Source organism: Pelophylax lessonae (assembly GCF_965119305.1).
Source record: "Pelophylax lessonae genome assembly, chromosome: 2".
Lineage (NCBI taxonomy): Eukaryota > Metazoa > Chordata > Amphibia > Anura > Ranidae > Pelophylax > Pelophylax lessonae.
In genome coordinates, this window is record NC_138769.1 from 89,081,304 (window position 1) to 89,095,659 (window position 14,356).

The following is a 14,356-nucleotide window of genomic DNA, read 5'->3' on the forward strand; positions in this document are numbered from 1 at the left end:
GTATCACAGTGGAATTATAAAAGAAGGTGTTACGGCACCCCGGACACAAAAGGGTTAAAACCGTTTAGGAGATCTTCCCCTTCTAGAGCTACAGGCACAGCTACTTGCAGGACACCAAACTCCCGAACTGGAAACCAAGGAATGATGCAAACAGTGTAGCTGGAACCTTATGAATGCTGCATACAGCTGAATAGGAAAAACCCTATGAAGGGTTTACACTCCTAGCAGTCAAACTGGAACAGCATACAATAAATCCCCCCAATAACGAGACAAAGCTCCGCGTTGAGGTTAAAACAGGAACAACAACATTTATTGGAAGAACACAGCACACTTTTATATAGAATTTGGAACATCCTTCCCCCAACAACCGCTTTCCCATTGGTCAATTGCACAGTACCTGCAGTTCCCCATAAGGTCCTCTCCAGCCATGCAAATGAGGGCTTGAAAATGAGTCAGCAGTGATTGGTCAGATAGCTTGACCAGAAGGACTGCCATGTGCAAGGAGACAGAAGCCCCAGGGGGCAATCAATGTACACAATAGTCAGACACCGAACAATGGTTCCCTAACAAGCCCTCAATACACCTTACTCTGAGTGTCAATACATCCCTTAGTAGACAACAGGTGAGGTCATTAGCAGACCTGACAATAGGTGAAGGGAAAGCCACCTCAGACCAAAAGCAACATTGTTTAGACAGCCCGTCTCTACATTGAACTTCCTGTAATGACCATTAGCAGCATTTTTTTGGTGATTATCAGCTTTTATTGACGTTAGAACGTTTATACAGCTGAAAAACTCCACTCAAAACCCACTAATTTTTGGGTTTTTTTCAAGCCAGAGAACGCTCCTGCCAAATACGGCTGATAACAGCCTGTGTGTGCATGGAGACATAGGAGAACATGCTGGGGAGTTTACTGGCTGCAGAAAAAAAACATCTGATTCCGAAAACAGCCGCTGTAAAAACGTCCAGTGTGCATGCTAAAAGTCGCCCAAATCTACAGCGATTTTGCAACAATTTTGTTGCCGTCATTTTACCGCAATTATGATGCAATTTTGACTGGACTTGAAGCAATGCCTACGTCTTTAGACCTCAAAACACATTAAGTCCCGGTTCACACTTGTGTGATGCGGGAAGGCTGCAAATTCGCAGCCTGTTCCCGCATCGCAAACGCACATCTGGCAGTTCACACTGCCATATGCGATACGCAGGGGGTGTCAATTAAATGTTAACGACACCCCCAGTTTGGTCGCATATCGCAGTGCGATCTGACAGTTCGCACAGGATCGGATCGCACAAGTGTGAACCACTGTGCGATCCGATCCTGATGCGTCTGGAAAAAAGGGTCCTGTGCGTCTTTGCTGCGGTGCAGTGCGAATTTCAGCCATACAAAGTGTATGGCTGAATTCGCATCCGCACATCCGATCGCATGTAATGAAGGAGCAGTGCGCTCCGAATTACATGTGATCGCCGCAGCCGCACAAATGTAAACCGGTCCTAAAATCAGCCCAAAGTAGTGCAGGGACTACTTTGAAGTCGTTCCCGGCTTGAAGTCATACAGATATGAACGCTACTCATTGGAAATCATGGAGTACGAATTGTCTTGCAACTTTGCAGTCCCAAATCGCAGGACAAGTCGCACAAGAGTGAAGATAAAAAAGTCTTACAATCCATTGGATGTTAAAATGCAGGTCAAGACACGTACGTTTACCTGTGCTCAACGCACACTGCAATGTGGATGGACCCTGAAATAAAAATGTTGAAATTGATGACTCTTACATCGTGTCACCGAAAGAACGGCGGGATGACGCTTTACCGTTGCGAAAATTGGCGTTCTTCCATGTCACTTCAGCAGGTCAGATGGTTTTGGGTGACATAACAGGAGGGAGAATAACAAGCTGAAAACTGACACTTATTTCTTTGAGGGATAGGTGGATAATCAAGATAATATGGCAGGAATCCTCACATGCTCAGCGAAAAGGTACGCAGTCGCCCCAGGCACTCGGTGTGGAAGGAATGTTCTTGTTTATCCCAATTACTCATGGTGTCAGGGAATATCTCCGCAGTGTAAGAGCAGGGTGTACCGCGCTCTGATTGCATTTTCAAAATAAAATAAATGACTATGTTTAGGAAAACCGAGCTGGGAAAGCTGCGTGTTTCCAGACAAGGAAAAACAAGGCTGAAAAACACCTGCTGGGCATAGGCTGGAAGACGAGCGACTGTGCAACCGGCATTCCAAGGTGCAACGCTCAGAGCCAGAGCTCGCATGCCATCAGTGCTTGGTGGGTCTGCTTTCAATTTTCAAGTTATCATAGACCGGTATAATGATCAATACTGCCAGACACTGCTAATACTACTGCTGTTAGCGACATTATACTACTGCTGTTAGCGACATTATACTACTGCTGATAGCGACATTATACTACTGCTGATAGCGACATTATACTACTGCTGATAGCGACATTATACTACTGCTGTTAGCGACATTATACTACTGCTGATAGCGACATTATACTACTGCTGTTAGCGACATTATACTACTGCTGTTAGCGACATTATACTACTGCTGTTAGCGAGAATTATACTACTGCTGATAGCGACATTATACTACTGCTGATAGCGACATTATACTACTGCTGTTAGCGACATTATACTACTGCTGATAGTGACATTATACTACTGCTGATAGCGACATTATACTACTGCTGTTAGCGACATTATACTACTGCTGTTAGCGACATTATACTACTGCTGTTAGCGACATTATACTACTGCTGTTAGCGACATTATACTACTGCTGTTAGTGACATTATACTACTGCTGTTAGCGACATTATACTACTGCTGTTAGCGACATTATACTACTGCTGATAGTGACATTATACTACTGCTGATAGCGACATTATACTACTGCTGATAGCGACATTATACTACTGCTGATAGCGACATTATACTACTGCTGATAGCGACATTATACTACTGCTGATAGCGACATTATACTACTGCTGATAGCGACATTATACTACTGCTGTTAGCGACATTACTGATAGTACCAGCAGTCCGTTTTCTATCACTGCTTCTATGACTATGGATAATTGGACAATTTCATGCTCCCAACTTTGTGGGAACAGTTTGGGGATGGCCCTTCCTGTTCCAACATGACAGCGCACCAGTGCACAAAGCAAAGTCCATAAAAACATGGATGAGGAAGTTTGGGGTGGAGGAACTTGACTGGTCTGCACAGAGTCCTGACCTCAACCCGATAGAACACCTTTGGGATGAATTAGAGAGGAGACTGCGAGCCAGACCATGAATGTGCTTCTGGAAGAATGGTCAAACATTCCCATAGACACACTCCTCAACCTTGTGGACAGCCTTCCCAGAAGAGTTGAAGCTGTAAAGGGTGGGACAACCTAATATTGAACCCTACGGACTAAGACTGGGATGCCATTACATTTCCTATGTGTGTAAAGGCAGGAACCCCAATACCTTTGGTAATATAGTGTATGTCTGTTACAATGGTCATTTTTACTAATGCTAGTAGAGATATTATCTCTATTACTCTACTACTACTGTTGCCACTATCACAGTCATTGCTACTACTGCAGCTACCACTACAGCCAATGCTTGTGGTACCTCTACTATTGCAAAAACTGCAGCTACTACTACCATCAATGTTCATGGTACCTCTACTATTAAAACTTCTGTAGCTACTACTACTGCCAATGTTTGTGGTACCTCTACTATTAATACTACTGCAACTACTACCACCAATGTTCATGTTACCTCTACTCTTACAACTAGTATAGCTACTACTACCACCAATGTTCATAGTACCTTTCTATATGACTGTTGCTACTATTACCACCAATGTTACTGGTACCTCTACTGTTACAACTACTGTAGCTACTACCACCAATGTTACTTGTACCTCTACTGTTACAACTACTGTAGCTACTACCACCAATGTTACTAGTACCTCTACTGTTACAACTACTGTAGCTACTACCACTAATGTTACTGGTACCTCTACTGTTACAACTACTGTAGCTACTACCACTAATGTTACTGGTACCTCTACTGTTACAACTACTGTAGCTACTACCACTAATGTTACTGGTACCTCTACTGTTACAACTACTGTAGCTACTACCACCAATGTTACTGGTACCTCTACTGTTACAACTACTGTAGCTACTACCACTAATGTTACAGGAACTTATGCTATTACTATTCCTGCAGCTGCTAGTACCACCAATATTTGTTGCACTGCTACTATAACAACTATTGTAGCTACTACTACCATCAATGTTCATGGTACCACTACTATTATAATGACTATAGATACTACTACCACTAATGTTACTGGTACCTCTACTGTTACAACTACTATACCTAATGTTACTAACAATGTTCATGGTACCTTTGCTATTACTATTCCTGCAGCTGCTAGTACCACCAGTAATCATGGTACCTCTACTAATACAACTACTGTAGCTACTACTACCACCAATGTTCATAGTACTTCTACTGTTACTTCTACTACTGTATCTACTACTACAGACAATGTTCATGGTACTTCTACTACTACTACTGCAACTACCACTATTACCATTGTTACTTGTATGTCTACTATTAAAACAACTGCAGCTACTACTGCCACCAATATTATGAGTACCTGTACTAATAAAACTGCTGTTGCAGCAACTACCACCACCAATGTTACAGGTGCCTCTGCTATTAGTACTATTGCAGTAACTAATACCAACACTGTTCATGGCATCCCTACTCTACAACTACTGAATCTACTATTAGATTACAACCAATGTTGCCAGTAATTCTGCTATTAACACTATTGCAGCTACTACTGCCAATGTTACTGGTATGTTATACTATCACTACCAGTGCAGTCATTACTACCACCAATCAGGGGAGGACTGGGCCAGGGGGCAGGGGGGCAATTGTCCCCCGGGCTGCACTGATGCCCCATAAAAAGGCTGCACCGCTTCTGCCACAGACATGCCTAAAGGATTCCTGGTGAAGGGAAGTAAAAAGTCCCCACCGATGACCTACTAAGTGTGGGATGAAGACAAGGACAGGATGCAGCCCCTCCAGCATGAATGGTGTAAACTGTGTCTGAGCAGAGGCCCGTTTCATGCCCCACTGGAGACTTTCCTCCCCTGGCCATTCCTGACCGAGCTGTCCCAGCTCCCCCCCAACCAGCGTCTGCTGGCCAGGCCGGGAACTCGGATTTGGCTGGTAAGTAAAGAGTACCTGGAGCGGAGCTTCAGCCTGGAATGGGGGTCAGGAGGAGGCCGGGAAGTGGGAGAGGGGCCAAGTCGCTGCCCCCTGGGCCCAAAGTTGCCAGTCAGCCCCTGCCACCAATGTTATTGGTACTTCTACTGTTACTACTACTGCAACTACTACCACCACCACCACCACCACCACCAATGTTACTGGTACTTCTACTGTTACTACTACTGCAACTACTACCACCACCACCACCAATGTTACTTGTACCTCATTGGTATTGTGCCTCCCTGCACAGCCATTCAGTGGGAGGATCAGTGTACTCCTGCTTCTCTACCAGTTACTACTAGTACTACCAGTACTAATGTTCTGACTACTTTCAAAGCTGCCGCCACTTCCCTTACATCCGGCTTCTGACAGACTGCTAGAAACTTTAACACTGTGTTGCTCGGTAACCTCTCTTTTAACTCAGTCAACTGATACAGATTCTTTATAACTATGGATCAACCCCACAGAAAAGAAGAAGCAGTACAAACAAAATTATTTTATGTGCTTCCAAGAACCATGCTGATAGGAGGAGACAGCAGAGTGACATGAGCTCATCATTGTTCTGCTTCTCCTTTCACTGTCCAGTCACAGCCTTGGAGCGAGTCCAGAACCACCTGGTCTCAGAGGAAATGGGTTGAATGATGATGGTCATCAGACTGAGGACATCTAGCGGCAGAAAAAAAGTACTGCAGGATAAATGTCTTCATTAAGGCTGAATAAATTCTAAATCCCAGAAAACCTTGCTTGCCTGGCCAAGGCTATCCTAAAATGTTGAGAGGGCATATGGGGAGAAGGGAGTTGTAAAAAATAATTGAACAGCAGCCCCTTTGATCTGTCCCTAAAAATCTGATCTCTCTCTCTTTTGTTAATAAGATGGAGACCGGTTACTCATCTCCACTCATTTTCTGCCTGATTTCCATATTCTAAAAGTCATTTCTAGGGAAATTTTGCCACCTAAGCTAACGACTCACCATTCTGCTACAGCTGACATCTTGGCATTGGGCCACATCTAGTACTCTGGATTCTGAACGTTTCTCATTTTATCAAGAATTAAAAGCCAAGATAATGGGAACACCTGGCGGGATGTGAATGTAACACTCCATAATAACAGTAGCATTTTACTGTGACGCTTATAAGTGTCAAATATCGCAGACATTTCCAGGGTCAAACAAAGTTACCAGCGGACATCCTTGGTTCGTTTCGGAGATCAGGGCCAAAACTGCAGTCTACAACAAATTGGGCTAACCACTTTATTTGTATTTTTAGAAGGCATAATAAAGCAGCTTGACAGCAACAGACATCACTGCCCAACCACAGCCAAAACTTTCTTTTTTTAGTTTTGAAAAGAACGGAAGAGGTTTAGAACCTCTGATGGGGTGTAATTGCTGTTTGTGGCCCCCACCTTGGAAATCTGCCCTCACATCCTGCCCTAGTGACACCAGGATAAGAAATAGGCACACAGGTGTCACCAGAACAGAAAGGACCAGACATCCATAAAATCCTAAAATAAGTTTTAACCCTTTATGCCCTACTAGGAAAACGTGTTTTATTGCTGACTTTTGGTCAGATTTAAAGCTGTCTGTCTTTCGATTGAATCAATTTGCTCTCATCTACTATTTTGTCTAAGAACCATTGATTACACAAGAAGTGAGAGGACATTTCTACATTGTGGTCAATGACAGCAATAAGCACCTGACAGAGGTGTTAAAGCCAAAAAGTTATCACCCTCTAAGGTTCCCCCTCCCCCAATGCCTTACCTCTCTGGTGAAGAGGATGGCTGACTCTTACAGTGGCGGTCAGAATGCCTCCCCCAATGCCCTCCTTGCAATGGTGGTCATGATGCCCCCTTACAGTGGTGGTCAGGCTGCCCCCCTACAGTGGTGCTCAGAATGCCCCCTTATAGTGGTGGTCAGAATGCCCCCTTATAGTGGTAGTCAGAATGACTCCTTACAGTGGTGGTCAGAATGCCCCCTTATAGTGGTAGTCCTTACAGTGGTGGTCAGAATGACCCCTTACAGTGGTGGTCAGAATGCCCCCTTATAGTGGTAGTCAGAATGACTCCTTACAGTGGTGGTCAGAATGCCACCTTACAGTGTTGGTCAGAGTGACCCCTTACATTGGTGGTCAGAATGCCAACTTATAGTGGTAGTCAGAATGACCCCTTACAGTGGTGGTCAGAATGCCACCTTACAGTGTTGGTCAGAGTGACCCCTTACATTGGTGGTCAGAATGCCAACTTATAGTGGTAGTCAGAGTGACCCCTTACATTGGTGGTCAGAATGCCATCTAAAAGTGGTCGTCAGAATGACCCCTTACAGTTGTGCTTAGAATGCCACTCTAACAGGCATATTAAAAGATCATTGGTGTCATGTCACTGGCTCTGCCAAAAGCTAGGCAGGCACCGCCAGAAAGGAGGTCAATCAGCCGCAGCTCAAGGAATTACTAGACATCTGGAGGAACCCTGGTTGAGATTGGTTGTTCCGACCCTTCCCCACTCTATCCAAAACCAACTAAGCAATATAAGTTGGAGTTGGGCTTTAAAAAAACAACAATAACAAGTTAAAGTAAAACAGCTTGCCAACCTCTAAGATGTCTTACCTTTCAGGTGAAGAGGATGGCTGACTCTTTCAGTGGTAGTCAGAATGACCCCTTACAGTGGTGGTCGGAATGACCCCTTACAGTGGTGGTCGGAATGACCCCTTACAGCTGCCAGATAGGAGGTCAATCAGCCAAAGCTCAAGGAATTACTAGACATCTGGAGAAACCCTGGTTGAGATTGGTTGTTCCGACCCATCCCCACTCTATCCAAAACCAACTAAGCAATATAAGTTGGAGTTGGGCTTTAAAGAATACTATAATAACAAGTTAAAGTAAAACAGCTTGCCAACCTCTAAGATGACCCCCATGCCTTAATTTTAAGGGGAAGAGGATGGCTGACTCCTAAAGTAGTGGTCAGACTCAGAATGCCCCCATGATCTCCTTGCAATGGTGGTCAGGTTGCCTCCTTACAGTGGTAGTCAAAATGCCCATCTTACAGTGGTAGTCAGAATGGCCCCTTACAGTGGTGGTCAGAATGCCCCCTTACAGTTGGAGTTGAGCTTTAAAGAATACTATAATAACAAGTTATAGTAAAACAGCTTGCCAACCTCTAAGATGACCCCCATGCCCCGGGGAAGAGGATGGCTGACTCCTAAAGTAGTGGTCAGAATACCCCCATGATCTCCTTGCAATAGTGGCCAGGTTGCTTCCTTACAGTGGTAGTCAAAATGCCCATCTTACAGTGGTAATCAGAATGGCCCCTTACAGTGGTGGTCTAAATGCCACTCTTAAAGGCATAATAAAAGATCGTTGGTGTCACACCACTGACTCTACCAAAATCTATGCAGGCACCACCAGATAGGAGCTCAGTCAGCCACAGCTCAAGGAACCACTAAACATCCGGAGGAACCTTAAGGGTCCATTCACACTAGTGTGACTTGTCAGAGGACTTGGTCGCCTGACAAGTCGCGGTTGGTCGCCTGCCATTGGTTAGCATAGTACCCGTTCTAATAGGAGCGACACAAGTCGCTCCGACATAGAAAAAGGGTCCTGTACTCCTTTGGGGCGACCTGGAGGCGACTTGCATTGACTTCAATTATATGAAGTCCGTGCATGTCGCGCCAAGGTCGCCCCAGCAAGTCGCGTCGCCCCTGTCTGAATGGGCTCTAATTGAGAACGGTTGTTCCAACCCCTCCCCACTCTATCCAAAACCAACTAATGGGCCATACACACTATAAGATTTTCTGAAGACTTTTTCCTTTAGATTTACCAAAACCATATAATATGAGGTCAAAGATAAAGACTTTCAATTTGTATGCAATCTGGCAGGCCCTTGCACTACATAGAAAAGGTAAATCTGAAGGAAAAAGTCTTCAGAAAATCTTATAGTGTGTATGGCCCTTTAGCAATATTAGTTGGAGTGCGGCTTTAAAAAATATCACAGTAACAATTTAAAGCAAACATTCTTGCCAACCTCTAAGATGCCCCCCATGCCTTACCTCTCTGGTGAAGAGAATGGCTGCATCGTAGTGCTGGTCATGCTCATCATCTAGCTGGTTGTGCTGGTGCTGCCACTTGCAGAAGTTCTTCAAGGAGGTGGCAGCATTCTTGCTCACCTCGGGTCCCTTGTCCTTGTCAGTGATCATCACCACCTTTACTACTGCCAATCTAATGTGGTTCTCAATGCTGGGGTGGCTGTAGAGCCTGGAAGCGATTGATGCCAAGGTCAGCAGGTAGTGGTGGAGGTCCTTGCCATACTTCTTGGACATGGACTCATCAGCCACCAGCAGGAGCTCCACATACCTGGACTTGGAGATGGACCTCCTTCTCCGGCTCTTCAACATTGCCCCATCAGAGGTCTGATTGGCAGCGCTCCCCCACCTGGGCATGCCCTTGCCCCCATGTCTATGAAGATGTTTGCCATGAGTCTCGCAGCTAGCTCTGCTGGGTACCATCTCGAAGCTAAAGCGATCCTTAATGAAGACATGAAGAACCCTCTCGGAGGCATCTCTGTACACCTGCCCCACACCAGCCTGCCCCTTGATCAGGGGTTTAATGGTGTAATGGGCATGCTTGACCGCAAAGAAGCCATCCAGCCCCCCGCACAGGTTGAAGACAGCCAAGGACTGGGGGCTGTTGTCCACCGTCCCCCTGTAGAAGCAGTGCTTGTGGAAGCGATGCTGAGGATGCAGGCGTCCTAGATACCTGGTGCTGAAGTGGGGGGACAGCAGGAGATCGTCCCTCTCCAAGTCCAGGATGAACTTCTTGCCGTCGGCATAGAGGATGTAGCCCACCTTGCCCCCAGCAGCGTAGATCTGGTCAATGTTCTGCACAATGCCGCTCCTCCTCTGATGCTCCTGGTGATGCTTAGGAGAAGCAGGTGGATCTGCGGTCCTATTGGAAAGAGCAGCAGCAAAGTGCAACTCAGCAAGCAGCAATACCAGCAGGTTCAGCACCATTGTCCCCCCCTACTCCTCCTCCCTTTTTTCCCCTTCCTTGAGCAAAGAAGAAAAAAAAAAATGCCTAGGCAAGGATGAATCACTAAAATGCCAACAGAAGCCCAGACCGGTTTAAAGTTTCTTTGCACAGCAGCAGCAGCAGCTAAGGTGACTTGCTCCTTGATCCATCCACTGGACAGAGACAGATGACTGAGCAGCAGCAGCACAGTTCTGGCTTCTTTCTGTCTTGCAGAGATGCTTTAACCCCTTGGAGCTCAGGCACTTGGCTCTTTTTTTGAGATGCAGCTGAAGCTTGGGCTTGCTCCTGGATTTTTGTTGGGGATGAAGCTTGCGCTTGCTCCTGGATTTTGCTTGGGCTTGCTCCTGGATTTTTGTTGGGGATGAAGCTTGGGCTTGCTCCTGGATTTTTGTTAGGGATGGAGCTTGGCTTGCTCCTGGATTTTTGTTAGGGATGGAGCTTAGCTTGCTCCTGGCTCTTTTGTTGGGGATGGAGCTTGCCTTGCTCCTGGCTCTTTTGTTGGGGATGGAGCCTGGCTTGCTCCTGGCTCTTTTGTTGGGGATGGAGCTTGCCTTGCTCCTGGCTCTTTTGTTGGGGATGGAGCTTGGCTTGCTCCTGGCTCCTCTGGATGCAAGCTTGCTTTTGCACAGCCCTCTCTCTCCTTGTCCTCCACACAAGTGTCTGTGAGTTCTCCTCTCCCAGCTGGTGGATGCGAAGCAAGAAGAGAAGAGAGAGATGTGAAGATGGGGAGGAGGAACAATGAATTTATACCGGAATGCCATTTTAAATGGGAGTCACTGCCTCTTAAAGGGAGAGCTCTGAGAACACCACTCCCTCCCCTCTTGTAATAATCACACGCAGGGAAAGAGTGTGTGTATGTTTTGGGAGAGAGAGAGAACAGCAGCCTTTCCTTTAATTCTAGTCTGGGCTGTTTCACAACTGTCCTGACTAACAGCTGACTTCACCAGCTACTGAGTATTTTATAGAAGGTTCATGTCCTGTCCTGGAAACGGGGATGTTTATTGGGGACAAGGAGTTTGAGAAATCCTTCAAAAATGTCACTTTGGGACCTTTACATTGTGCAATGCTGATGAAGGTGCAAGGGGGGAGTCATAGGGACATTGCACCAGGAGGTTCGGGGAAATGGATCAGGGAGATGGCATTTCTTCATTTGTTCTGTGATTCATTAAAGCATAACTCCACTTTTGTCATACCTCCCGACTTTCTGAGATTGAATTGAGTGACACCTATTAGTAAAAGTATGCAGGCATAGGACACACAGACACACACCATGTCACACCTCCCTTAAAGGAGAATCATAAAAAAAAAAAAAAAAAAATGATAGGTAAACCCACACGAGCTTTTTATCACCGCTATTCCTTTAAATTGGCTTTTGGAATTTACAAATGCAGCAATTTAGCAATTGGATGAAAAGTTTAGCCCTGTAAAACACTTTTTGATAGATATAGAGTGCATTTTATTTACAACTATATAAATCAGACCAAAATGAGGGACACATGAGGACTAAATTAACTAATCAGTACTACATTAACTATCTTGGCACCATCTACAGCTGTAAGAAAAAGTATGTGAACCCTTTGGAATGATATGGATTTCTGCACAAATCGGTCATAAAATGTGATCTGATCATCATCTAAGTCACAACAATAGACAATCACAGTCTGCTTAAATCCATTCTTGTTTAGTGTTTTACGTATTGTAGATTTGCTAACAGGGATGTTAGCATTTTCCAGTGACTTTTGTAAGTCTTTAGCTGACACTCTAGGATTCTTCTTCACCTCATTGAGCAGTGTGCGCTGTGCTCTTGCAGTCATACAGGACGGCCACTCCTAGGGAGAGTAGCAGCAGTGCTGAACTTTCTCTATTTATAGACAATTTGTCTTACCATGGACTGATGAACAGCAAGACTTTTGGAGATACTTTTATAACCCTTTCCAGCTTTATGCAAGTCAACAATTCTTAATCGTAAGTCTTCTGAGAGCTCTTTTGTGTGAGGCATCATTCACATCAGGCAATGCTTTTTGGGAAAAGCAAACCCAGAACTGGTGTGTGTTTTTTATAGGGCAGGACAGCTGTAACCAACATCTCCAATCTCATCTCGTTGATTGGACTCCATCTCACTCCAATTATGGAGATGTCATTAGTCTAGGGGTTCACATACTTTTTCCACCTGCACTGTGAATGTTTACATGGTGTGTTCAATAAAAACATGGCAACAATTTATTCTTTGTGTGTTATTAGTTTAAGCAGACTGTGATTGTCTATTGTTGTGACTTAGATGATGATCAGATCACATTTTATGACCGATTTGTGCAGAAATCCATATCATTCCAAACGGTTCACATACCTTTTCTTGCAGCTGTATTTAATTTTTTTCTTCGACAAATAAGGAGGTTGGAGGGACAGAGGGACATTATTCCAAATAAGGGACAGTCCCTCGAATTCAGGGACAGTTGAGAGCTATGCTTTTGTTGAGAAAAAAACATTCCCCTCTGGGTGATCTCTGTACATTACAAGGATTTATACAAACTTTGTTGCAGATTTCTACCTTTTGTTATTCTTAAGAAATCACTGTTTGTTCCTCTGTGCTGAGTGGGTCAAATGGGAGTGGTTTCATAATTATCTATCAGCTGTGGCAGCTGCAGGGCTCTAATGAGGAAATCTGCTGGGTCTGCATCCCTTTAGACGTGTTCCTATCGGGAGAATCTCACCAAAAATGAAATTTTTGTTGCAGGGGATGCCAGAAATCATCTTAGGCAGTCTTCTGGGAAAGTTGGTGATCCAATCACACAAGCAGGAAATGATGTTTCTGGGGTGTGGTCAGTATACATTCTGTGTACAGAACAGCTCCAGGTGGCCATATTGTATTGCATTTTCAGAAAATTACAGCTGCAGAATGAAAAGGAAAGGTACATTTTAATAATATTCATTTACAATATGATTTGTATATGCTTTATTGTTTTTTTTCTTTGCTATTTTTTGCCCCCACTAAAGTGGAGTTACCCTTTAAGGCTACATGTACACTTGCTACCCCTAACCGTAACTCCTGGCAGCAGAAAAACGCAGCAAAATAAGCGGTACCACGTTTTTGCCGCTTCTAGCAGTTGGAGTTTACTCATTTCACTGGGTGCTTGCCATTGAAATGAATAAACGCTTAATCGCTAAACGCGGCTAGCACTTAGGCACTGTTACATGCGTTTTTGGGCCAAAATATTCCTTTCCTGAACGTGATTCTTCTGTGTTCAGGAGAGGGATGTTCAACTGCCCCTGAACTCTGATAAAATCCTATGGGGTTGATTTACTAAAGGCAAATAGACTGCACACTTTTCAAAGTGCAGTTGCTCCCGAGTTTAGTAAATGAGCAGAAGCTCTGCTGACTTCCATCATCCAATCATGTGCAAGCAATTTTTCTTTTCCTGGCATGTGATTGGGTATTCTTTCCAAAGTAAAACTTTACCTCTTTACCTTTAGCTCTGGAGCAACTGCACTTGCAGAGTGCACAGTCTACAGTATTTGCCTTTAGTAAATCAATCCATGTGTACACAGTTGATTTACTAAAGACAGAATGACTGTGCACTTTGCAAAGTGCAGCTGCACCCTGTAAGAGCACTTGCTCCAGAGCTTAGTAAATTAGCAGAAGATCAGCTGACTTCCTTTATCCAATCATGTGCAAGCAAAAGTTCTGTTTTTTTTTTATTTTCCTTGCTCCTGATTGAATATTCTTTGCTAAATTAAGCCTCATTTACTAAACTCTGTGGAGTGCAACTATACTTTGCAAAGTGCAGTCTATTTGGGTTTGAGTTACTAAACGCAAAAAGACTGTGCACTTTCTAAAGTGCAGTTGCACTCTGCAAGTGCAGTTGCTCCAGAGCGTAGTAAAAAAGGTAAAGTTTTACTTTGGAAAGAATACCCAATCATGTGCATGGAAAAGAAACATTGCTTGCACATGATTGGATGATGGAAGTCAACAGAGCTTCTGCTCATTTACTAAGCTCTGGAGCAACTGCACTTGCAGAGTGCAACTGCACTTCGGAAAGAATACCCAA

At 44.5% G+C, this 14,356-nt stretch overlaps 1 protein-coding gene across 1 annotated transcript in view; it reads right to left on the minus strand.

Annotated features, from left to right (window-relative positions):
* The window catches only part of ADAMTS5 (ADAM metallopeptidase with thrombospondin type 1 motif 5), a 174,545-nt gene extending 163,993 nt beyond the window's left edge, over positions 1-10,552 (minus strand). Inside the window, exon 1 of the mRNA XM_082246133.1 lies at positions 9,332-10,552. Coding sequence (XP_082102259.1) covers positions 9,332-10,291 — 960 coding nt within the window. The 5' untranslated portion in view covers positions 10,292-10,552. The remainder of the gene's footprint in view (positions 1-9,331) is intronic.
* Between the last annotated feature and the right edge of the window lie 3,804 nt (positions 10,553-14,356).